At 44.3% G+C, this 26,371-nt stretch overlaps 2 protein-coding genes across 2 annotated transcripts in view; both read right to left on the bottom strand.

Moving 5' to 3' along the window:
• LOC115159517 (arrestin domain-containing protein 1) overlaps positions 1 to 4,415 on the bottom strand; it is a 39,420-nt gene extending 35,005 nt beyond the window's left edge. The window contains exon 1 of the mRNA XM_029709312.1: positions 4,228 to 4,415. Within this exon, the coding sequence (XP_029565172.1) occupies positions 4,228 to 4,345 (118 nt within the window). The 5' untranslated portion in view covers positions 4,346 to 4,415. The remainder of the gene's footprint in view (positions 1 to 4,227) is intronic.
• An 8,142-nt stretch (positions 4,416 to 12,557) lies between these two features.
• Positions 12,558 to 26,132, bottom strand: LOC115159515 (glutamine synthetase). The gene is made up of 7 exons (XM_029709309.1): positions 26,004 to 26,132; positions 19,439 to 19,622; positions 14,430 to 14,591; positions 14,110 to 14,256; positions 13,789 to 13,916; positions 13,480 to 13,679; positions 12,558 to 13,376 (listed from the first exon to the last, which is right to left on the bottom strand). Exons 2-7 carry the CDS (start codon positions 19,605 to 19,607, stop codon positions 13,052 to 13,054), a joined length of 1,131 nt encoding a protein of 376 aa, XP_029565169.1. The 5' UTR covers positions 19,608 to 19,622; positions 26,004 to 26,132; the 3' UTR covers positions 12,558 to 13,051.
• Between the last annotated feature and the right edge of the window lie 239 nt (positions 26,133 to 26,371).

The following is a 26,371-nucleotide window of genomic DNA, read 5'->3' as shown; positions in this document are numbered from 1 at the left end:
TATCTGTCTGGTGTTATGAGATGGATAGGGAGGGGATTGGAATAGGACTCCTCTGAATGTACAGCCTCTGATAGGAACACAGAGTATTCCTGGACCCTAATTCATCAGGTCGTAATGTTTCACCAATCACTGTATAGAAAAACATGACTGGCATTACTACTGGAAGCAAATCAAGACAATTTCTCAGGTCACAGACAGGGCATTTAAAACAGTCTGTCATTGATCCAATTTAGAGCCAAGGCATTTAACGGATGATGATGCCATAAATCATATAGGGCAGCCATTGCATTTAAAAGAATGATTTCCTTGATCACATGTATGATGTCTTGGCTGAGAAAGAGCCTGAAATGGGGCCAGAATATCTTAACCTAAAGAGTCTTCATTCAGCAAGGAAGTACCATATATCACACTGAGGCGATACCATGGTCTGGTCACGTGTTTCACAGTAGAAGTCTAATGTGAGTGCTTTGTGTGTATTCATAGACTATCTACTTAAAACTGCCGAAGCAATGAGGTATCTTGGAATGAATTGCAAAAATCACTGAAGCTGGATCCAGTCTTATATCTCCCTCTCTAACTTTAAGCACCAGCTGTCAGAGCAGCTTACCGATCACTGTACCTGTACACAGCCCATCTGTAAATAGCACACCCAACTACCTCATCCCCTTATTGCTATTTATCTTCTTGCTCTTTTGCACCCCAGTATCTCTACTTGCACATCATCATCTGCACAGCTATCACTCCAGTGTTAATGCTAAATTGTAATTATTTTGCCTCTATGGCCTATTTATTGCCTTACCTCCCAACTCATCTACGTTTGCACACACTGTACATAGATTTTGGTATAGTGTTATTGACTGTATGTTTGTTTATGTGTAACTCTATGTTGTAGTTTTTGTCGAACTGCTTTGCTTTATCTTGGTCAGGTTGCAGTTGTAAATGACAACTTGTCCTCCACTTGTCTACCTGGTTAAATAAAAGTGAAATAAAATAAATAAATAAAAATCTTCACCTTGTTGGTATGTAGGTCATTAGGCCAACAACTGCTGGGTGACATTAGGGTGTTAGGGTGCTAGGCTGATGACAACACCTCCCTACTAACACTACCCCCCAAGTGTCTGTGTCCTCAGAGTTCGCCCTTATTAGTCCCATCAGTCATCATAAGGATGTGTGCTCGCCGGGCCGGAGCGTGGTGAGTACCTCTCTGGTGTCAAGTGCACAGTCAGGTCTAATATGACCTCACATAACAAATCACAGTAAATATTGTACAACTCTCAGTAATACATACATAGACATGTCAAGGTGTGTCAGACTCAAACAGTCAAGGACACTAAGAAATGTTGGATTGAATTCACCATGTCACACAACATGATTCAGACAGGAAAACATTCGTATTCAAAGTTACTAACAAGTTACCTGAATAACACATGTAGAATAATGTGATTTCATATTTGGATCAGATCCATGTGCAAGTGCTCACCAAGAAAGCAAACATAGATTGAAGCGGAACTTGGGAAGTCATATGATGGATGCTTGCAGAATACTTTGCATTAGTCAGACTACATTAATGGGGATTCTGGGAAGGGTTTGCATTTCAAGTAACCATACCTGCCAACGTGGAGGGCCAAAGTCTCAATGCCTAATATATGCTTTATATCTCACTAGCCTCGTCTGCCAGTGAGATGAGACTTCCATCTCACAAATCTGAAAACTCTGTACTGTATACAGAATTTGGTTTCAAGCAAGGAACTGTTTAATAATGTTGTGTAATGGTCATATATCATGTGAAAGAGGGGAAGGTGCATTAACTTTGTGAATAAGGGTAATTCGTCAGGTTCTCCATTTACAGTTTAAATCAGAAGTTTACATACGCCTTAGCCAAATACATTTAAACTCAGTTTTTCACAATTCCTGACATTTAATCCTAGTAGAAATTCCCTGTTTTAGGTCAGTTAGGATCACCACTTTATTTTAAGAATGTGAAATGTCAGAATAATAGTAGAGTGAATCATTTATTTCAGCTTTTATTTCTTTCATCACATTCCCAGTGGGTCAGAAGTTTACATACACTCAATTAGTATTTGGTAGCATTGCCTTCAAATTGTGTAACTTGGGTAAAACGTTTTGGGTAGCCTTCCACAAGCTTCCCACAATAAGTTGGCTGAATTTTGGGCATTCCTCCTGACAGAGCTGGTGTAACTGAGTCAGGTTTGTAGACCTCCTTGCTCGCACATGCTTTTCAGTTCTGCCCACTAATTTTCTATGGGATTGAGGTCAGTGCTTTGTGATGGCCACTCCAATACCTTGACTTTGTTGTTCTTAAGCCATTTTGCCACAGCTTTGGAAGTATGCTTGGGGTCATTGTCCATTTGGAAGACCCATTTGCGACCAAGCTTTAACTTCCTGACTGATGTCTTGAGATGTTACTTCCACAGAATTTTCCTTTCTCGTGATGCCATCTATTTTGTGAAGTGCATCAGTCCGTCCTGCAGCAAAGCACCCCCACAACATGATGCTGCCACCCCCGTGCTTCACGGTTGGGATGGTGTTCCTTGGCTTGCAAGCCTCCCCATTTCCCCCCCAAACATAACAATGGCCAAACAGTTGTATTTTTGTTTTTATCAGAACACAGGACACTTCTAGAAAAAGTACGATCTTTGTCCCCATGTGCAGTTGCAAACCGTAGTCCGGCTTTTTTATGGCGGCTTTGGAGCAGTGGCTTCTTCCTTGCTGAGCGGCCTTTCAGGTTATGTCGATATAGGACTCGTTTTACTGTAGATACTTTTGTACCCGTTTCCTCCAGCATCTTCACAAGGTCCTTTGCTGTTGTTCTGGGATTGATTTGCACTTTTCACACCAAAGTACGTTAATCTCTAGGAGACAGAACGCATCTCCTTCCTGAGTGGTATGACAGCTGCATGGTCCCATGGTGTTTATACTTGCGTACTATTGTTTGTACAGTTGAACGTGATACATTCAGGCATTTGGAAATTGCTCCCAAGGTTGAACCAGACCTGTGGAGGTCTACAATTTTTTTTCTGAGGTCTTGGCTGATTTATTTTGATTTTCCCATGATGTCAAGCAGAGGCACTGAGTTTGAAGGTAGGCCTTGAAATACATCCACAGGTACACCTCCAATTGACTCAAATGATGTCAATTAGCCTATCAGAAGCTTCTAAAGCCATGACATAGTTTTCTGGAATTTTCCAAGCTGTTTAAAGGCACAGTCAACTTAGTGTATGTAAACTTCTGACCCACTGGAATTGTGATACAGTGAATTATAAGTGAAATAATCTGTCTGTAAACAATTGTTGAAAAAATTACTTGTGTCAGGCACAAAGTAGATGTCCTAACCGACTTGCCAAAACTATAGTTTGTTAACAAGAAATGTGTGGAGTGGCTGAAAAACGAGTTTTAATGACTCCAGCCTAAGTGTATGTAAACTTCCGACTTCAACTGTACATAGACCTTATGTGAAAGTTGTCTCTGGCTATAGACTGATTGCATTCCCCTATTATCTGACATGAATCCAGTCTAAGATCACTTCTACACACACAATATAAACAATAGATTCTTTGTGTAACGCCATGGAAACCTTACAAGCTGCCCTCCACCTTGCCTAACCTACCTTCTCTAGAACTGTTCATCCAGTGTTGGTCCAAATCTACCATATCAAAAACAGCATATCTATGCAAATCCTAAAATATTCAGTATTTTTTTGTAACAATTGACCAGATTAAAATGAGAAAATCACTACACAACCACACCTGTTGACTTTCTATGATCGTGGTTTTGCTTCACGACATACCGTTATAACTAGCAACAGATATGCAACTGTGAACACTAAGCTCCAGGTCATAGTAAACTAGAACTAAACAGGATGCGGTAACGTTACAGTATGTAGCCTACTGTCTGATTTGATCTCTTACCACAACTGCCGTAAACATCTGAAATCAGCAGCTGTCTCAGTCAAGAACAGGCATGTCCACTTAACCCAGCACCAATGCGCAATATGTATCAAACATAAATATAGGCTACTTCAACACTATTTTGCATGACAAAATACAAATAGAACGATCAATAGAACACTTTAAGGACGTTATCTTCTGTTTAGGCCATGTAAAGAGAGGAAAAGTTCCTCTCCTCCCGTCCAGTTCGTCCACCGATATCGAACCCTGATGCGCTTCATTGAGCCAGTGACACATACAAAAAAAGATGTAATCTTACCCTTATATTGCAGTGAGGTACCAGTTGTAATTTTCACAGATCCACTTATGGATTCGCCAGGGCTGTAGACCACTTTGTTGTTGGTGAAAGTAATATCGAACTCCCTAAGCTTACCCATGACTCCGCAACCCTCTGCGTCTCACAACAAAAAGCGCTTAGTGGTGCGCGAGGTAACCGTCTACTGCGGAATGGAAGCTGAGCAGACAGAGCTCTCTAGTCCCAGCTGCAGCACGCACTACACCCAGTTTCCAATAGCAGTGACGTCATTACGACAATATTTGATCCATTATTTAAAAATTACATGCGGATACATTGAATCTATTCAAGGTTGGTACTCTTCCATAACTGACCACTTAATGTAAATATTTGGTTATTTAGGTCTTTGTGTTTAGGCCAACTTGACGTGTTCACAGTACACATCCCAGTGTAGATATTATAGTAACACTGTATCTACAGTAGTAGCCAGTTTTAGCTACCAAACATTGGCCTTCTTTGCATTATTCTATATTGCTACAACTCTTTCTCAGGCATCCAGTCATTGATTGAGTTGAGCTCCCAGACCACATCCACTCGGTAGTAGCCTAAGTCCTAAGGATACATCAAAAACTGGACGGTGGGATACCCCTCTCTTCATCCATCCATTCATCCATCCCCACCCCCACGTCACTAGAAACGAGACACAGCAGGGAAATCCCCATCTCCAGAGTGTAGCTACATGCTGCTGACATCATCAATTTGTCCTACTCAGCCCAGATTCAATTATGCTTCTGAGCAGATGTTACGTCCTGACCATAGAGAGCTCTTATTTTCTATGGTAGAGTAGGTAAGGGCGTGACTGGGGGGGTTTATCTAGTTTATTTAGTTCTATGTTGTTTGGTTCTAGTTTCTTTTTTCTATTTTGGGTTTTTTGTATGATCCCCAATTAGAGGCGGCTGGTCATCGTTGTCTCTAATTGGGGATCATATTTAAGTAGTTGTTTTTCCCACCTGTGTTTGTGGGAGATTATTTTGAGTTAGTGCATGTTGCACCTCTTTCGTCACGGTTTGTGCTTTGTTTGTAGTTTATTGTTTGTTTTGCAAAGTTTCACATTAAAATAAAAGATGTGGAACGATACCCACGCTGCACTTTGGTCTCCTTCCTACGACGAACGTAACAGAATCTCCCACCACCAGAGGACCAAGCAGCGTGGCCAGGAGTGGACATGGTAGGAGATCCTGGATGGCAAGGGGCCCTCGATGCAGATTGGGGAATATCGCCGTCCAAGGGAGGAGATAGAGGCAGCAAAAGAGGAAGGCGACGCTACGAGGAATTAGCACGGCAACAACGGAAGCCCGAGAGGCAGCTCCCAAAAATTATTTTGGGCGGGCACACGGAGTGGTCGGCGGAGCCGAGGGGTGAACCAGAGCCAGTCAGGGAGTCAAGTGGGGAACTCGACGAAAGATTCCAGAGAGAGGTGTTGGTGTTGAGAGCGCTGCAGAGCGGGCGTGCTTACCGTGCGGAGCGAGTGACCAGTCAGGCACTGTGTTATGCGGTGATGCGCACTGTATCTCCAGTGCGCATTCATAGCCCGGTGCGCACTGTGGCTGCGCCCCACATTTGCCAGGCTAGAGTGAGCATTCAGCCAGGACGGGTTGTGCCGGCTCAGCGCTCCGGGTCTCCAGTACGCCTCCTCGGTCCAGGATATCCTGCGCCAGCTCTACGCACTGTGTAGCCAGTGCGCATTCGCAGCCCAGTTCGTCCTGTGCCAGCGCCCCACACTTGCCGGGCTAAAGTGAGCGTTCAGGCAGGACAGGTTGTGCCAGCTCTACGCTCCAGACCTCCAGTGCGCCTCCACGGTCCAGGATATCCTGCGCCAGCTCTACGCACTGTGTAGCCAGTGCGCATTCGCAGCCCAGTTCGTCCTGTGCCAGCGCCCCACACTTGCCGGGCTAAAGTGAGCGTTCAGGCAGGACAGGTTGTGCCAGCTCTACGCTCCAGACCTCCAGTGCGCCTCCACGGTCCAGTATATCCTGCACCGGTTCTACGCACCAGGTCTCCAGTGCACCTCCACAGCCCAGTACGTCCTGTGCCTCCTCCTCGCACTCTCCCTGGAGTGCGTGTTCTCAGTCAGGTACATCCTGTGCCTCCTCCTCGCACTCTCCCTGAAGTGCGTGTCCTTAGTCCAGTACGTCCTGTGCCTGCTCCTCGCACTAGTCTGGTGCCACCAGTCTGGTGCCACCTGTCCCGGCTCCACGCACTAGGCCTCCAGTGCGCCTGCTCAGTCCGGTGTGTCCGTGCCTGCTCTCCGCACTCGCCCTGAGGTGCGTGTTACCAGTCTGGCGCCACCTGTGCCAGCCCCACGCATCAGGCCTCCAGTGCGCCTTCCCGTTCCAGAGTTTCCGGTGACAGTTCCCAGTCCAGAGCTTGCGGCGACGGTTCCCAGTCCAGAGCTTCCGGCGACGGCTCCCCAGTGCAGAACCTCCGGCGACGTTCCACAGTCCGGAACCTCCGATGACGGTCCACAGTCCGGAGCCTCCTGAGATGGCCCACAGTCCGGAGCCTCTTGAGACGGCCCACAGTCCGGAGCCTCCTGAGACGGCTCACAGTCCGGAGCCTCCTGAGACGGCCCACATGCCCGGGAGCCTCCTGAGACGGCCCACATGCCCGGGAGCCTCCTGAGACGGCCATCAGCCCGGAGCATCCTGAGACGGCCCACAGCCCGGAGCCTCCTGAGACGGCCCACAGCCCGGAGCCTCCTGAGACGGCCCACAGTCCGGAACCTCCTGAGACGGCCCACAGTCCGGAACCTCTTGAGTAGGTCCACAGTCCGGAACCTCCTGAGAAGGTCCACAGTCCGGAGCCTCCAGCGACGGTCCCCAGTCCGGAGCCTCTTGAGACAGCCCACAGTCCGGAACCTCCTGAGACGGTCCCCAGTCCGGAACCTCCGACGACGGTCCACAGTCCGGAACCTCAGATGACGGTCCACAGTCCGGAACCTCCTGAGGTGGCCCACAGTCCGGAACCTCCTGAGGCGGCCCACAGTCCGGAGCCTCCTGAGACGGCCCACAGCCCGGAGCCTCCTGAGACGGCCCATAGCCCGGGAGCCTCCTGAGACGGCCCACAGCCTGGAGCCTCCAGCGACGGTCCCCAGTCCGGAGCCTCCAGCGACGGTCGGCAGTCCGGAGCCTCCAGAGACGGTCGGCAGTCCTGGCGATGCTGGCGGGTTCGCAGGATGAGAGGGTTCTTCATCCCGCACCAGAACCGCCTACGATGCGGGAGGATCCGTGGGATGAGAAGGTTCTTCGTCCTGCACCAGAGCCGCCACCAACACTAGACACCCCCCCAACCCTCCCTTTTGGTTTCAGGTTTTGCGGCCGGAGTCCGCACCTTTGGGGGGGGGGGGGTACTGTCACGTCCTGACCGTAGAGAGCTCTTATTTTCTATGGTAGAGTTTCTGGGGGGGTTTATCTAGTTTATTTAGTTCTATGTTGTTTGGTTCTAGTTTATTTTTTCTATGTTGGGGTTTTTGTATGATCCCAATTAGAGGCAGCTGGTCATCATTGTCTCTAATTGGGGATCATATTTAAGTAGTTGTTTTTCCCCACCTGTGTTTGTGGGAGATTATTTTGAGTTAGTGCATGTTGCACCTCTTTCGTCATGGTTTTGTTTGTAGTTTGTTTGTTTTGCATAGTTTCACATTAAAATAAAAGATGTGGAATGATACCCACGCTGCGCTTTGGTCTCCTTCCTACGACGAACGTGACAGCAGAGGAATGTGATGTTTATAGCTCTCAGCTCTTAGAGAAAATAATAAAAGTGTCCTGGAGAGATTGAGCTCCCAAGCTGAAATGGGACGGGTACTTTGTTCCCAAATGAAGAGCTGGTTGTGCCATATTAATCTAAGGTACGTCATCTACCCTTTACTGCTTTAATAGTGCATGTACTGTAGTAGGTGATATATTAAAGTGCAAGTTGGTGAAACATACATTTATTGCATTCACACACACACATGCATGCACACGTTCATGCACACACACACACACAAGCTTGCTTGTGCGTGCATGCGTATGTGTAAAAGAGAGAGAGGCGATAGAGAGAGACGATGACTGAGCTGTATCCCAGTCATTACTTGCAGAAAAAGCAGAGTACATCACATGTAATGAGACATATGCTTCCATGACAACAGACAGACACGGTCGTTGCCAAGTTACTACCAGTATCCATGGAAATGGCTCTGATCTTGTCTGAATAAGTGATTTGAAGCAGTGTGTTGGACTGTATACTGTTTATCCTCCAGGTTGCTGATTCAGATGCCTGTAGAAGTAACTGAAATAATCCTCTTCTTTGACAGTCAATCCCCATCTATTACTCCATTTATGAGTAATTTACAAAATGTGTGCCATTTTCAACTACATAGGAAAAATCAATCCATGTAAACATGATGCCAGCAGCAGTCCATAGTCACATGATACGACAACTGAAGATGTACTGTAGATGGATGTACTTGTAACACCAGCATATAGAGGCATTCAGCTATCAGGACTTGAAATCAGTAGCCCACATCACATTACACTGAACGTCCTCATCCAGACACCTACTAGGCCCAAATCAGGTAAACCCATTTATAATGTAACCACTGGTCCAAATGTTGGTAATACATTTGCTGAATGGGAGGAGGGCATCCAACGCGACCAGGACGTTGTCAGGGAGACCCAAAAGAGAAGTGCAGCAATTAATCGATATGTACACAGACAAAGGCTTAGCTACATGTAGACGTATTAAGACTTAAACACTGAAAAAGGTTCTTTACAGTATTTGGATTGTGCCTAAATGTTCAACTAACTATCAACAAATTGCTTACCTACTATCCAGAACCCTAACCTTAAACCCAACCTCAGCTCTATACCTAAACCTAATCCCAGCATCTATAGCATATCAGCCATCACAACCTATCTGATGACCTGTTTGATTTCTGAGATCTGATTATTGACACCTGTTTAGAAGTACGGCAGTAGCTCACACAAGATTAATTAATTGCATTTGGCTTGATGCTGGCCTTAATTGTGCTATATAGTTTGGACCAGAAAAATCAAGCAGAAGTGCTTTTATTGCTTACTAATATGGTTCTTCGTGTATATTATGTTTCACTACAGATCACGTCAATCAGAAATGTTGAGTGGACCACGGACAAGTGAAGACAGTGATCCGGACGAAGCTGAATAATGAGGGCAGGGTGTTAAGATAAGATAATTACTTTATTATCCCCATGGGGTAATTTGCTCTGTGCATACATAACACATAATCGGAGATACCGTAGACAAAGGACATATACAGACAATAAATACAGGTAGAAAAAGTGTAATTCATGAGCGATCAATGGTTCAACTGTACACTATACACAACAGAACACTATATCAACCATAATGTTAGCTGTAGGCCTCTATCAACCATAATGTTAGCTGTAGGCCTCTATCAACCACAATGTTAGCTGTAGGCCTCAATCAACCACAATGTTAGCTGTAGGCCTCTATCAACCACAATGTTAGCTGTAGGCCTCAATCAACCATAATGTTAGCTGTAGGCCTCTATCAACCATAATGTTAGCTGTAGGCCTCAATCAACCACAGTGTTAGTTGTAGGCCTCAATCAACCACAGTGTTAGCTGTAGGCCTCAATCAACCACAATGTTAGCTGTAGGCCTCAATCAACCACAATGTTAGCTGTAGCCCTCTATCAACCACAATGTTAGCTGTAGGCCTCTATCAACCACAATGTTAGCTGTAGGCCTCAATCAACCATAATGTTAGCTGTAGACCTCTATCAACCATAATGTTAGCTGTAGGCCTCAATCAACCACAATGTTAGCTGTAGGCCTCTATCAACCACAATGTTAGCTGTAGGCCTCAATCAACCACAATGTTAGCTGTAGGCCTCAATCAACCACAATGTTAGCTGTAGGCCTCAATCAACCACAATGTTAGCTGTAGGCCTCTATCAACCACAATGTTAGCTGTAGGACTCTATCAACCACAATGTTAGCTGTAGCCCTCTATCAACCATAATGTTAGCTGTAGGCCTCTATCAACCACAATGTTAGCTGTAGGACTCTATCGACCACAATGTTCAAGAGCCTTACTGCTGCTGGAACAAAGGATCATTTGGCCCTATTTATTTTGTGCCCTGGTACCCTGTAACGTCGCCCAGTGGGGAATAGCTCAAACTCATGGTAAAGAGATTTCTGGGGTCCATCAGAGGACTTTTCTGAAGGCTCTTATATCATAAATGACATCCAGACCTGTCTGCTTGACCCCTAGCACCTTACAAGCAGAGCTAACATATTTCTCTGAGAGACACTAGTATTTCCGTACCAGCAAATGATATTAATATGTTAAGATACTTTCAATAAATGGCTTGTGACTGACAATAGAACACGATCAACATTAAAATAGCTTCGTTTCCTTAAAAGTACAAATCTGCTTAGTACACTTTTCCCATTGTAGCTTGCGGTCTAGTACAACACATAGGTATTTATACTGCTCTACTACATTTGTCTTGTCCCTTAACGGTCGGTGGAGAAGGTGTTACATTTTCCCTAAAATCGATGTGCATCTTTTTGGTCTTTGTTGTATTGAGCACTAAGTGAGAGTCGTCACACCACATGAAAAAGTCCTCCAAGACTGGCACGTGCTCCTCCTCGTTACCCTGGAATAGACTGTGTCGTCTGCAAACTTTATCAGGTGTCTACCAGGGTAGGGTTTTAAAGTCATTAGTGTATAATATGTACAACAGTGGAGAAAGTGCACAGCCTTGAGGAGATCCCACGCTAGTGGTGCACTTGTCTGAAATCCACTGTACCACCTTGACCTGCTGTGTCCTATCGTTAAGGAAATCAAGGATTTGAAGTAGAGGCCGTAATCCTCTCATGTATGCACGCGCACACACTGCTTTTCTCTTGGCTTAGTCTTAATTAGTTATTTAAGGTAATGCAAAGTGTTTGCTTTATTAATTTATTTATGTCATTACAATTGTCCTTGGGATTTTTAGAATAAAGTCATTATTTAATTTCACATTTCTGATTATTTTTATTTTGTGTATTGCATTTAAGAAAATAAACTACACATGTTTTGATTCTGAGCATTATTATTAGTATTGACATTTTATATGCATTTAATGTGCAGTTGTACTACAGCAGCAGTACAGTAGTAGTTTTGCAGTAACATAACTTATCAGGAATCAAGATAAGACCCAAGTGCAGACTGTGTGAAGTAACAATGTTTATTGTAACCACAGGGGCAGGCAAACGACAGGTCAAGGCAGGCAGGGGTCAATAATCCAGAGCAGAGGCCACGGTACAGGACGGCAGGCAGGCTCAGGGTCAGAGACAGGCGGGTACAGGGGCAAGGCAAGGCAAGGCAAAAAAAAACAGGAGGACGAGAAAAAGAGAGGCTGGGAAAAGACAGGAACAACCACTGGTAAGCGTGAACAAACAAGTCGAACTGACAACAGACAGAGAACACAGGTATAAATACACAGGGGATAATGGGGAAGATGGGCGACACCTGGAGGGGGGTGGAGACAAGCACAAGGACAGGTGAAACAGATCAGGGTGTAACATAGCTGTTTATTGCAGTTTGACTGCTGCAATACTACAACAATATAATAACTGCACTTTTACTGCAGTAACAAAACTGCAGTAAAAGTGTTTTCCATAAAATATTAGTTTTATGGAAGTCAGTTCAGTTTTCGTTTTTACATCATGGTCTCATAACGCAGTTTTTGTTTTTACATCATCGTCTCATAATAAGGCAGTTTTTCTTTATACATCCTGGTTTTATAATAACGCAGTTTTTCTTTTTACATCATGGTCTGCATGATGACGGTTGTTAAATTGGTCCCAGATTCAGCACGGACATAGTGTTTACACTAATATATAAACAGCAGGGTTAGAGTTATGTCTATGGTAAGGGTTGAAACAGGGTATAGACATGAAGCTAGGGTTAGGTTTAAGGCTGAGCAATGGAGTGAACATGAAACTACGGTTAAGGTTAGGGGTAGGGCTAAGGTTGAGCCAGGGTGTCAACATAGGACAAAAGGAAAGTGTGGAGATACATGGCAGATGACAGTGAGCAGGCCTCCTCTTGCTGAATTGTTGGTAATGAATTAGCTAACTTAATTCAATCCATTTACAGTCTTATTTGACTGGTTGTCATGTGTTGTCAATATATTCAAATAATTTACAGTCAAAGGTTAGCTAGTTGGAAATACTCATTCATGTCCAATATGACGGGTGACAATTAAAACTTGCATCATGATTCCACCTAGTAGTGATTTTAAAGAACATGCGGCTCGTATTCAATTCAGCATCATTTTATTAAATCTCAACTTCAAACAATAAACATTAAACAAACTGAATAATAAGCAAATTGGACCCGCAGCAATTACCAAAGACTGAAAAATTTAATTAACCTTCAGAAACATTCAACCTACATTCAAGTAATGAATCTTTAAAGCACCCAACGAGTAGTATTCATTATAAAGCAATGCGCCAAGTAAAGCCCCCCAGCCTAACGACGCTGGGGCAATTGTGCGCCGCCCTGTGGGACTCCAGATCATGGCCGGTTGTGATACAGCCTGGGATCAAACCCGGATCTGTAGTGATGCCTCTAGCACTGTAATGCAGAGCCTTAGTCCGCTGAGCCACTCGGGAGGCCCCCAACCAGTAGTCTTAAGTATAGATTTATTTGGTTACAATATAGTTCTATCGCACAATCATGGAAACTATAAGGGACGGTTTCCCCAACCACCAGCTACAGGATTATATGTGTCTATGAGTCTGGTCACTCTCTCATGTACTCTCCTCCTCCTCCTCCTCCTCCTCCTCCTCCATCTCGAGCAGGCAGGTTCTTGCGATGGCGCCCGTCACGGCATAAGGGTCACAGTTGGCGGAGGGCCGGCGGTCTTCAAAGTATCCCTTCCCCTCCTGGGCCACCTGGCGTGGGATCCGGATGCTGGCCCCGCGGTTGGCCACACCAAAACAGAAGTCATGGATGTTGGAGGTTTCATGTAAGCCTGTGAGGCGTCTGATGTTGTCCTGGCCTCTGTGAGGGTCGTACACAGATATGTGCTGGGCATGTCGCTTGCTCAGCCTCTCAATGGCCTGCTCAATATGTCTGTTAGAAGAGGGGAGAGTTTGGTGTTGGACTAAATTTCGTAGTTACACAGCCTTACAGAACCTTACTTACAGTGCAATAATGTTTTTACAGTCATACTCACAGCAGCCCCCCTTCTTCCCTCATCTCCTTGGTGCTAAAGTTGGTATGGCAGCCCGCCCCATTCCAGTTCCCCTTCATTGGTTTGGGGTCCAGAGTGGCTACAACTCCAAAGTCCTCACACACACGGTGCAGCAGGAAACGTGCCATCCACAGGTGGTCTCCCATCTCTATCCCCTCACACAGACCCACCTGGAACTCAAACTGAGAGAGGGAGATAAAAGAAGGAGAGTTAGGAAATATTATATAGCAATCTGTAGAACCTTCCTGAAAGACATGTCATACAGCATTGTAGCAAAAGGTAAATGTTTACCTGAGATGGCATGACCTCAGCATTGGTGCCACAGATTTTGACCCCAGAATAGAGACATGCCTTGTAGTGACACTCCATAATGTCCCTTCCATAGGCGTTGTCTGCACCAACCCCACAGTAGTATGGACCTGAGAGAGAGAGAAATAGAAAGAGAGAGTTAGATGAGATCAAAATCAAAGGCCTATTTGATAACATTAGGGCTTATATAGTATGACTTTTATAAATATAGAGATATATTTCATATATGTAGTGCTTTTCCAAGTGCTTAAGACCATTTACATTACGAAAGGACACATGGTAAAATATAGTAGGGTCAGTCACCTTGGGGTCCTGGGAATCCATTTTGGGGCCAGCCATAGGGGCGACCATCCATCCCCAGGAGAGTATACTCCTGCTCCATTCCAAAGCAGGGGATATAGTGCTTCACTTCCTCCATCACTTTCTTACAACCTGACCTCAGGTTACTCTCTGTACAGGAGGGGAAAGGTGTATATTGCAAGGTTAGTTTGACTGATGGGAATATGTGACAGTCAAAGCAGTCAATTAGATAGACAGCAGCTTCAATCATAGACCAAAACCAGTTGGTCTCTGTGTCTGTCAACTGAAGTAAGAAAGGTATTTCTTGCTATGTTTACAATTACCTGCAGGCAAGCGGTTGTACTTGAGGACCTCACACAAAACCAGTTTGTTGGATTCCAATGTGAAAGGGTCCCTAAACATTGCCACTGGGATCAGGTACATGTCACTGTTGGATCCCTCGGCCTGGTCGGTGCTGGAGCCATCAAAGTTCCACTCTGGAATATCTGTCAATAGCAATACCAACATTAACATCATGGAATATAATGTACTGTCCTACAGATACAGTGCCTTGCAAAAGTATTCATCCCCCTTGGTGTTTTTCCTATTTTGTTCCATTACAACCTGTAATTTAAATTTATTTTTATTTGGATTTCATGTAATGGACATACAGAGAATCGTCCAAATTGGTGAAGTGAAATGAAAAAAAAAACTTGTTTAAAAAAATTTGGTCAAAAAAAAAACCCGGAAAAGGGGTGCATGCATATGTATTCACCCCCCTTTTCTATGAAGCCCTTAAATAAGATCTGGTGCAACCAGTTACCTTCAGAAGTCACATAATTAGTTAAATAAAGTCCACCTGTGTGCAACCTAAGTGTCACATGATCTGTCACATGATCTCAGTATATATACACCTGTTCTGAAAGGCCCCAGAATCTGCAACACCACTAAGCAAGAGGCACCACCAAGCAAACGGCATCATGAAGACCAAGGAGCTCTCCAAACAGGTCAGGGACAACGTTGTGGAGAAGTACAGATCAGGGTAGGGTTATAAAAAAATATCCGGAGCACCACTATTATAAAAAAAAGGAAAGAACATGGCACCACAACAAACCTGCCAAAAGAGGGCCGTCCACCAAAACTTACGGACCAGGAAAGGAGGGCATTAATCAGAGAAGCAACAAAGAGACCAAAGATAACCCTGAAGGAGCTGCAAATCTCCACAGTGGAGATTGGAGTATCTGTCCATAGGACCACTTTAAGCTGTACACTCCACAGAGCTGGGCTTTATGGAAGAATGTCCAGAATAATGCCATTGCTAAAAGAAAAAAATAAACAAACACGTTTGGTGTTCACCAAAAGGCATGTGGGAGACTCCCCAAACATATGGAAGAAGGTACTCTGGTCAGATGAGACTAAAATTGAGCTTTTTTGGCATCAAGGAAAATGCTATGTCTGGTGCAAACCCAACACCTCTCATCACCCCGAGAACACCCTCCCCACAGTGAAGCATGGTGGTGGCAGCATCATGCTGTGGGGATGGTTTTCATCGACAGAGACTGGGAAACTGGTCAGAATTGAAGGAATGATGGATGGGGCTAAATACAGGGATATTCTTGAGGGAAACCTGTTTCAGTCTTACAGAGATTTGAGACTGGGACGGAGGTTCACCTTCCACTAGGACAATGACCCTAAGCATTCTGCTAAAACAACACTTGAGTGGTTTAAGGGGAAACATTTAAATGTCTTGGAATGGCCTAGTCAAAGCCCAGAACTCAATCCAATTGAGAATCTGTGGTATGACTTAACGATCGCTGTACACCAGTGGAACCCATCCAACTTGAAGGACCTGGAGCAGTTTTGCCTTGAAGAATGGGCAAAAGTCCCAATGACTAGATGTGCCAAGCTTATAGAGACTACCCTCAGAGACGTGCAACTGTAATTGCTGCAAAAGGTGGCTCTACAAAGTATTGACTTTGGGGGGGGTTAATAGATATGCATGCTCAAGTTTGTTTTCTTCTTATTTCTTGCTTGTTTCACAATAAAACATATTTTGCATTTTCAAAGTGGTAGGCATGTTGTGTAAATCAAATTATTCAACCCCCCCCAAAACATCCATTTTAATACTTTCGCAAGCCACTATGTAAAGTTCTGTGAGATGGGCCAAGTGTTTTGGGCTTCACTGTGGTCTGGTCTATTCTATCAATGGGACCAGAAGAACTGTAACATCCTATGTTTCCCGAAGTCGTGGCTGACAAGAAAATTGATAATATACAACTAGCTGGTTTTTCTATGCATCGTCAAGACCGAAAGGCAGCTGCGGGTAAGGTTAAAGGGGGTTGTGTGTCTCTTTGTTAACAACAGCTAATACGCAATCTCTAATGTTAAGGAAGTAAGGAAGTCTTGAGGTTTTGCCCGAGTTAGAATACCTCATGATAAACTGCAGACCATACTATTTACCAAGGGCGGAGGGAGAGAGCAACATCCCTCCGCTCTCCCTTTCCTCAACTGACACCAAAAAGGGACACCGTCTTCCAGCTGGTGGCGAAACTCGAGTCGCACCGCATTATTTCTGCCTCGTGCACAAATTCATGTTGTTACTCATATGAACAGAGAAAGTGAAATATTCCTCGATATTAAAAAATACCCAAGCCGGTAATAATAACAACAACGCAAGCCTATAGATACACTTTCCTACTCATTCATTACTGCTGCACTGCTTGTTGTAGCGCTGAGTGGAAATAGAAAGAACGCGCATTTTATGGATAATAAAACTGTTGAATACAAAGTGTTGACAGTGCTGAGTAAGAACTTAAACATTAACTCACTCATAAGAACAGCAGCATTTTTGCTGTATTCGTTGACAGTCTCTCTAGTCATTGTTTTAAACGTTTTGAAATCTCACTGTATCAATTTTGCCGTAGCTTTCTTTTATGCCTGCTACGTTACTGCAGACTCAGTCATCTGAGCAATCTGATTGGCCAGCGGTGGCGTAGTGCACTTGATTTCCTCTCCAGGTCCACCGGGAAGCAAGAGTTTGTATCTTCAGACACATGAAATGGCAACAGTTTGCCTACCCGGCGCGCAGGGCAGCTGAATTGATTGCACCTACCACCAACAGCCCGAGACTAATAAAAAAAAAAAATAAGAACACAAGGCTTTATCGTTGGGTTTTTTACAGAAATGTTTGGCTATCGACTATTAGTGAGCTAGGGCCGCCATCCCCTCGTGTGGGGAATGCTGGTGTACAGACTCGACATCTAATGTGAGCTAAATACAGTCTTCTGTTAATCCCGTTATTGGTGAGATCTTGTTTGTAAAGTCTATAGCGTAATTCACATATGATGGCAATGATTGCACTATTCCTGCGACCACTGGGCTGCTTGGATAATTGCCTTGTTGTGTTTTATATAATTCAGGCAAAATGTACAGGCATGTATGGCACATTTGCAGCAAAGGTAGTCATATTCAGGTTTTGAGATAAGGTTGTTTAATGTGGCATGCCCCAGATTTGAATTAATATCCCTTTGGAACACCAGTGTGGGATCAGTTTTCTATAGAAACGTTAATTACTGAATTGAATTTCTGAATCTCTTCTTTGTATTTTTCATTGTCACGTGCGCCGAATGCCGAATACAACAGGTGTAGGTAGACCTTACAGTGAAATGCTTACTTACAGGCTCTAACCAATAGTGCAAAAAAGGTATTAGGTGAACAATGGGTAAGTAAAGAAATAAAACAACAGTAAAAAAACAGGCTACATACAGTAGCGAGGCTATAAAGGTAGCAAGGCTACACAGAGACACCGGTTAGTCAGGCTGATTGAGGTAGTATGTAGATATGGTTAAAGTGATTATGCATATATGATGAACAGAGAGTAGCGGTAGCGTAAAAGAGGGGTTGGCAGGTGGTGGGTGGCGGGACACAATTCAGATAGCCCGGTTAGCCAATGTGCGGTTGCACTGGTTGGTCGGGACAATTGAGGTAGTATGTACATGAATGTAAAGTTAAAGTGACTATGCATATATGATAAACAGAGAGTAGCAGCAGCAAAGATGAGTCTTTCATTAGTTCATTGAGTGCCTGTTCTTCTGTCCTAGTGAGGTTCTGAATATGGTTTGTTTTTCTCGTATATACGGATATGGCTTCTTGTTCGACGAACCTACAATAGGTATTAATCAAGGAGTTGTTAACCATAGGACATAATTTACGTTTGGGCTTAAAATTAGTAATGGTTCTTTGTTGTCTGTTTCTCTGCATTAAAATCACTGGCAGTGCTGCCTCTGGATGTGCATTTCTAGTTTGCTTATGGCCCTATGCAACGAAGGGCGGAGTATGCCCCCATCCACATCAACAGGGCTGTAGTGGAGGGGGTCGTGAGCTTCAAGTTCCTCGGTGTCCACATCACTAAGGAATTATGATTGTCCACACACACCAAAGCCACTTCCCCCTCAAGAGGCTGAAAAGATTTGGCATGGGCCCTCAGATCCTCAAAAGGTTCTACAGCTGCATCATTGAGTGCATCTTGAATGGCTGCATCACCGCTTGGTATAGAAATTGCTTGGCATCCGACCTCAAGGTGCTACAGAGGGTAGTGTGTAAGGCCCAATAAATCACAGCGGGCGAGCTCCCTGCCATCCAGGACCTATACTATATATACAAAAGTACGTGGACACGCCTTCAAATTAGTGGATTCGGCTATTTCAGCCACACCCTTTGCTGACAGGTGTATACAATTGAGCACACAGCCATGCAATCTACAAAGACAAACATTGGCAGTAGAATGGCCTTACTGAAGAGCTCATTGACTTTCAATGGTGCACCGTTATAGGATGCCACCTTTCCAACAAGTCAGTTTGTCAAAAAACAGCTCCAGACCATTATTCCTCCTCCACCAAACTTTACAGTTGGCAGTATGCATTCGGGCAGGTAGCGTTCTCCTGCAGCCGTCAAACACATATTTGTCCGTTGGACTGCCAGATGGTGAAGCGTGATTCATCACTCCAGAGAATGGGTTTCCACTGCTTCAGACTCCAATTGAGCATGGTGATCTAGTGGAAAACCTTCCCAGAAGAGTGGAGGCTGTTATAGCAGTAAAAGGGGAACCAACTCCATATTAATGCCAATGATTTTGGAATGAGATGTGTGACAAGCTGTAAATGAGAATGTCTTCTCAGTCAACTTACCTGGTAAAATAAGGGATAAATGAATAAAAATATCTAACTCAATTACCTTGTACCCCTGCACATCGACTTGGTACTTACCCTGTTTATATAGCCAAGTTATCTATACTCATTGTGTATTTATTCCTATTGTTATTATTTTGACAAATACATTTGATTTAATGTGTTACCCTCTATTCCCTGGGGCTCTCTGTCCAGGGTGCGAGTCTTGTTCCTCAGCCCCTCCCCGGAACCATCGATCCAGATGTAGGTGACCTGACACAGGTCCCCCTGAGGAAGGGACATGTAGTGCTGATGGATGGCCTTGTTTAGACGAGAGCTGACTGACACAGATGCCATGGCTAAGTGTAGAGTCTGAGGGGGTAAAAAAAACAGAGAAACAGACACTCGAGAACACATGCTGTATAGTGACACATAGTTCAACAGGTAAATCCTCATGGTTGTTTCATCAGCTGGTGTCATCAGAAAGTGATAATCAGTAGCAAAATCAAACAAGGAAAAGCCTAAATGCAATCTGAAGTAATCTGAATGCCATGATGGATAGACATACCAGTACAGTACAAAAGGTAAAGGCATAATAAATGAAAATGTTTTATTAGGACAATAATATTTTGTCAATGGGTCTTCATCAAAAGTCACTTTAACAAATCATTTGGGAGCACACAACCGTATTTGTGGGTTTTATTTTTCTTACATTGAACTATTTGCTCTACCTGACACCTGGTAAGTTTCACTGGTTGTGCACACATTTAGACCTGACCAGAAGATAGTTGTATTTTGTTTATTTGAAAATAGCAACTTTTTAAATGCTAGAGGTAGTCGGATATAGTTTATATAGAATTTAAACTAAAAGGCAACTATTTTATTTGATATTAAAATACAGGTCTCAGAAAAACAAATAATATTTTTAAGTATTCTGAATGCCTCTCAGAAAAAGAAATAATATTTGAAGGTATGTTAATATATGCAAGTTATTTGAAAAGAAACAAATATTTATTTGATGGCTGCCAACTATTTGATGAAGAACCAAAAACTACAACAGTTAGTTGAATTAATGTAAATATACTGCACAAAAAAATAAAGGGAACACTTAAACAACACATCCTAGATCTGAATGAAAGAAATAATCTTATTAAATACTTTTTTCTTTACATAGTTGAATGTGCTGACAACAAAATCACACAAAAATAATCAATGGAAATCCAATTTATCAACCCATGGAGGTCTGGATTTGGAGTCACACTGAAAATTAAAGTGGAAAACCACACTACAGGTTGATCCAACTTTGATGTAATGTCCTTAAAACAAGTCAAAATGAGGCTCAGTAGTGTGTGTGTGGCCTCCACGTGCCTGTATGACCTCCCAACAATGCCTGGGCATGCTCCTGATGAGGTTGCGGATGGTCTCCTGAGGGATCTCCTCCCAGACCTGGACTAAAGCATCCGCCAACTCCTGGACAGTCTGTGGTGCAACGTGGCGTTGGTGGATGGAGCGAGTCATGATGTCCCAGATGTGCTCAATTGGATTCAGGTCTGGGGAACGGGCGGGCCAGTCCATAGCATCAATGCCTTCCTCTTGCAGGAACTGCTGACTCACTCCAGCCACATGAGGTCTAGCATTGTCTTGCATTAGGAGGAACCCAGGGCCAACCGCACCAGCATATGGTCTCACAAGGGGTCTGAGGATCTCATCTCGGTACCTAATGGCAGTCAGGCTACCTCTGGCGAGCACATGGAGGGCTGTGCGGCCCCCCCAAAAAATGCCACCCCACACCATGACTGACCCACCGCCAAACCGGTCATGCTGGAGGATGTTGCAGGCAGCAGAACGTTCTCCACGGCGTCTCCAGACTCTGTCACGTCTGTCACGTGCTCAGTGTGAACCTGCTTTCATCTGTGAAGAGCACAGGGCGCCAGTGGCGAGTTTGCCAATCTTGGTGTTCTATGGCAAATGCCAAACGTCCTGCACGGTGTTGGGCTGTAAGCACAACCCCCACCTGTGGACGTCGGGCCCTCATACCACCCTCATGGAGTCTGTTTCTGACCGATTGAGCAGACACATGCACATTTGTGGCCTGCTGGAGGTCATTTTGCAGGGCTCTGGCAGTGCTTCTCCTGCTCTTCCTTGCACAAAGGCGGAGGTAGCGGTCCTGCTGCTGGGTTGTTGCCCTCCTACGGCCTCCTCCACGTCTCCTGATGTACTGGCCTGTCTCCTGGTAGCGCCTCCGTGCTCTGGACACTACACTGACAGACACAGCAAACCTTCTTGCCACAGCTCGCATTGATGTGCCATCCTGGATGAGCTGCACTACCTGAGCCACTTGTGTGGGTTGTAGACTCTGTCTCATGCTACCACTAGAGTGAAAGCACCGCCAGCATTCAAAAGTGACCAAAACATCAGCCAGGAAGCATAGGAACTGAGAAGTGGTCTGTGGTCCCCACCTGCAGGACCCCTCCTTTATTGGGGGTGTCTTGCTAATTGCCTATAATTTCCACCTGTTGTCTATTCCATTTGCACAACAGCATGTGAAATTTATTGTCAATCAGTGTTTCTTCCTAAGTGGACAGTTTGATTTCACAGAAGTGTGATTGACTTGGAGTTACATTGTGTTGTTTAAGTGTTCCCTTTATTTTTTTGAGCAGTGTATATGATCATAAGCACATGGTTTGGAGGGCTCTTAGATTTTCATCTTAATATAGCCTATAGCTGTCACGTGTGCTCCGTCTCCGGCCTCTAGGTCACCAGGCTGCTTGTTATGGCACACACCTGTCACCATCGTTACGCGCATCAGCGCATTATGACACTCACCTGGACTCCATCACCCCCTTGATTACCTGCCCTATATCAACTCAGCAAAAAAAGAAACATCCCTTTTTCAGGACCCTGTCTTTCAAAGATAATCTGTAAAAGTCCAATTAACTTCACAGATCTTCATTGTAAAGGGTTTAAATGCTGTTTCCCATGCTTGTTCAATGAACCATAAACAATTAATGAACATGAACCTGTGGAACGGTCGTTAAGACAGCTTACAGACGGTAGGCAATTAAGGTCACAGTTATGAAAACTTAGGACACTAAAGAGGCCTTTTTACTGACTCTGAAAAACACCAAAAGAAAGATACCCAGGGTCCCTGCTCATCTGCATGAATGTGCCTTAGGCATGCTGCAAGGAGGCATGAGGACTGCAGATGTGGCCAGGGCAATAAATTGCAATGTCCGTACTGTGAGACACCTAAGACAGCGCTACAGGGAGAAAGGACGGACAGCTGATTGTCCTCACAGTGGCAGACCACGTGTAACAACACCTGCACAGGATCGGTACATCCGAACATCACACCTGCAGGACAGGTACAGGATGGCAACACACAATGCCTCCATCAGTGCTCAGACTGTGCACAATAGGTTGAGAGAGGCTGGACTGAGGGCTTGTAGGCCTGTTGTAAGGCAGGTCCTCACCAGACATCACCGGAAACAACGTCACCTATGGGCACAAACCCACTGTCGCTGGACCAGACAGGACTGGCAAAAAGTGCTCTTCACTGACGAGTCGCAGTTTTGTCTCACCAGGGGGGATGGTCGGATTCGCCTTTATCATCGAAGGAATGAGCATTACACCAAGGCCTGTACTCTGGAGCGGGGTCGATTTGAAGGTGGAGGGTCCGTCATGGTCTGGGGCGGTGTGTCACAGCATCATCGGACTGAGCTTGTTGTCATTGCAGGCAATCTCAACTCTGTGCGTTACAGGGAAGACATCTTCCTCCCCCATGTGGTACCCTTCCTGCAGGCTCATCCTGACATGACCCTCCAGCATGACAATGCCACCAGCCGTACTGCTCGTTCTGTGCGTGATTTCCTGCAAGACAGGAATGTCAGTGTTCTGCCATGGCCAGTGAAGAGCCCGGATCTCAATCCAATAGAGCACGTCTGGGACCTGTCGGATCGGAGGATGAGGGCTAGGGCCATTACCCCCAGAAATGTCCGGGAACTTGCAGGTGCCTTGGTGGAAGAGTAGGGTAACGTCTCACAGCAAGAACTGGAAAATCTGGTGCAGTCCATGAGCAGGAGATGCACTGCAGTACTTAATGCAGCTGGTGGCCACACCAGATACTGATTGTTACTTTTTGATTTTGACCCTCCCTTTGTTCAGGGACACATTTTTCCATTTCTGTTAGTCACATGTCTGTGGAACTTGTTCAGTTTATGTCTCAGTTGTTGAATCTTATGTTCATATAAATATTTACACGTTAAGTTTGCTGAAGAAAAAAAAAACACAGTTGACAGTGAGGACGTTTCTTTTTTTTGCTGAGTTTATGTCACTCCCTTTGGTTCTTTCCCCAGACGTCATTGTTTCTGTTTCTTGTCTGTGCGTTGTTCGTGTTTCTAGTTTTGTATTATGTTTTTTATTAAATGATTCACTCCCTGAACTTGCTTCCAGACTCCCAGCGCATACATTACAGAGTGATGCCTTTCCAAAGGGAAGTATCAGGGAGTGTTTTTTTTGGACATGATGTCGGGTTCAGGTGTCAGAACCGGAGGGTTCGAGGGGTTCCCCTGCCTCAGCAGGATCGATTGGCTCCCATACCTCAGCTGGCTCGACAGGCTCACATGCCTCGACGGAGGCAACCATGGAGGTTTCATCAGGCTCTCACGCCTCAGCCAGTTCATCAGGTTTCTACGCCTTAGCATTTACATTTTAGTCATTTAGCAGATGCTCTTATCCAGAGCGACTTACAGTAGTGAATGCATACATTTCATAATATTTTTTTTTTTTCATACTGGTCCCCCATGGGAATCAAACCCACAACCCTGGCGTTGCAAACACCATGCTCTACCAACTGAGCCACACAGGACCACACCTTAGCAGAGGTGACTGGTTTGCTCCTGATCCTTGGGATCGTCCCTGTGGTTGGCGTCCTGCAGTAGGTGCCGCGCGTCGGGGAGAAGGTACTGTCACGTGTGCTCCCTCTCCGAGCTCTAGGTCACCAGGCTGCTCGTTATGGCACACACCTGTCACCATCGTTACGCGCATCAGCGCATTATGACACTCACCTGGACTCCATCACCCCCTTGATTACCTGCCCTATATGTTTCACTCCCTTTGGTTCCTTCCCCAGGCGTCATTGTTTCTGCTTCTTGAACATCAAGTTCTTATGGAATTATTACACAAGTGGAATAAGGAGCAGTCACTATTCCTCATGTGTACAGTAGTTACAAACTCTCAGCTCATTCCTATGTATTTAGAATACAATTACCAAAGTATTATATAACATGCTACTACAATGTTGCTCCATAAGTAGTTACAGTTTTATTACACAGGCACAAGAACAGTTTCATGTTAAGTGTTACTGAGAATGCTAACAGTAACAAAATATGGCTATTAAGTGTTGAAAGGAAATTAAATATCCCAAAACTGCCTTCAAGTATAGCCAAGGTAGGTGGTAAATCATGTTTGTATTCTGAGTAAACTATCCCGTTAAAGATGGTATCGTGTGTTTGAAACAGATGGACAAAGTTTTTTTTATAAGCATCCATCTTGCTGTTTGCAATGTTTGTTTACTTTTACTTCACTACATTCCTAAAGAAAATAATGTACACTTCACTCAATACATTTTCTCTGACACCTAAAAGTACTTGTTACATTTTGAAGGCTTAGCAGGACAGGAAAATGGTCCAATTGACACACTTATCAAGAGTACATCCCTGGTCATCCCTACTGCCTCTGATCTGGCGGTCTCACTAAACACAAATGCTTCATTTGTAAATGATGTCTCAGTGTTGGAGTGTTCCCCTGGCTATCTGTACATTTGAAAAACAAGCAAATGGTCCTGTCTGGTTTGCTTATTATAAGGAATTTGAAATGATTTAGACTTAAACATGCACTATGCAGAAATCGCTCTGCCTGGTTGATGAAATTCTAATAGTTCGCCTAATTTCAGTTTATGTGACAAAACAAGCAAGTATAGTGTAGCGAATCATTGTACCATCTAAACCGATGTGAAATATATTTTCCACAACCAAAAATATTGTACATTCAGCTGTTTGAAGCTGTACACAATCGAAAGTAAAAGATGCAAAAACAAAACTCCAGAACTTGGGGATTGTGAAGAGACCTTTGCTGGCATGTCTTGTGGGGTAATGCATGGGTGTCCAAGCTGTGTGCTAGTAGTTTATGCAGACACCTCGGTGCATTAAGCATGTCTTACAAAACAAGTAATGATGAAGTCAATCTCTCCTGCACTTTGAGCCATGAGCGATTTATATGCATATTATTAATGTTAACCAATTGAAATTTCCCGAGGTCCCTCTTTGTGGCACCTGATCACACGACTCAACAGTAGTCCAGGTGCGACAAAACTAGAGCCTGTAGGACCTGCCTTGTTGATAATGTTGTTAAAAAGCAGAACAGTGCTTTATTATGGACGGCCTTCTCCCCATTTTAGCTACTGTTGTATCAACATGTTTTGACCATGACAGTTTACAATCCAGGGTTACTCACAAGCAGTTAAGTCACCTCAACTTGCTCAATTTCCACATTATTTATTACAAGATTTAGTTGTGGATTAGGGTTTAGTGAATGATTTGTCCCAAATACAATGCTTTTAGTTTTTGAAATATTTAGGACAAATATATTCCTTGCCACCCATTGTGAAACTAACTGCAGTATGTCGTAGGAGTTTCACTTTCTATGACATCATCTGCACTTCCAAAGTTATTATAGAGAAACATCTTTACTTACTGTTTTATGGATGAAGTAAGGAGAGTTGATTATACTGAAGCAGTGCTCTGGTCTCTCTTCCTCAGATCATCCAAGTCGACTGAGACAGTTAAACCGGTTTAGGGTTTTTCACCGGTTATGTAAATGAGCTTGTTGTGACGTAGTCTCATCACTGACATCTGACCTATTAATCAACCAGTTTACCTTCTTTGAAGCTCCGTGTCTTTCCTAGAAATAATGACACGTTGTTAAACTTGTCTCTAAAAACGTTTCTTTAATCTACATCAGGCTTTGACTAGTTTATTTAACCATGATTCAATTTTGTAAGCCTTGTAATGTAAATATAGTGTCTTGTGATCAGGGGTGGAAAAAGTACTAAATTGTCATAC

This window comes from Salmo trutta, chromosome 23, assembly GCF_901001165.1.
Source record: "Salmo trutta chromosome 23, fSalTru1.1, whole genome shotgun sequence".
Lineage (NCBI taxonomy): Eukaryota > Metazoa > Chordata > Actinopteri > Salmoniformes > Salmonidae > Salmo > Salmo trutta.
This window is presented reverse-complemented; position numbering and strand designations above follow the sequence as displayed.

Excerpts from the sequence above, each read along its gene's own strand:
- LOC115159515 (XM_029709309.1), bottom strand. The coding sequence starts at position 19,607 with ATGGCATCTGTGTCAGTCAGCTCTCGTCTAAACAAGGCCATCCATCAG. Across the intron at positions 14,592-19,438 it reads AGAGCCCCAGGGAATAGAGG|ATATTCCAGAGTGGAACTTT; the intron begins GTAACACATTAA and ends TGCTATTGACAG. Across the intron at positions 14,257-14,429 it reads GTACAACCGCTTGCCTGCAG|AGAGTAACCTGAGGTCAGGT; the intron begins GTAATTGTAAAC and ends CCTCCTGTACAG.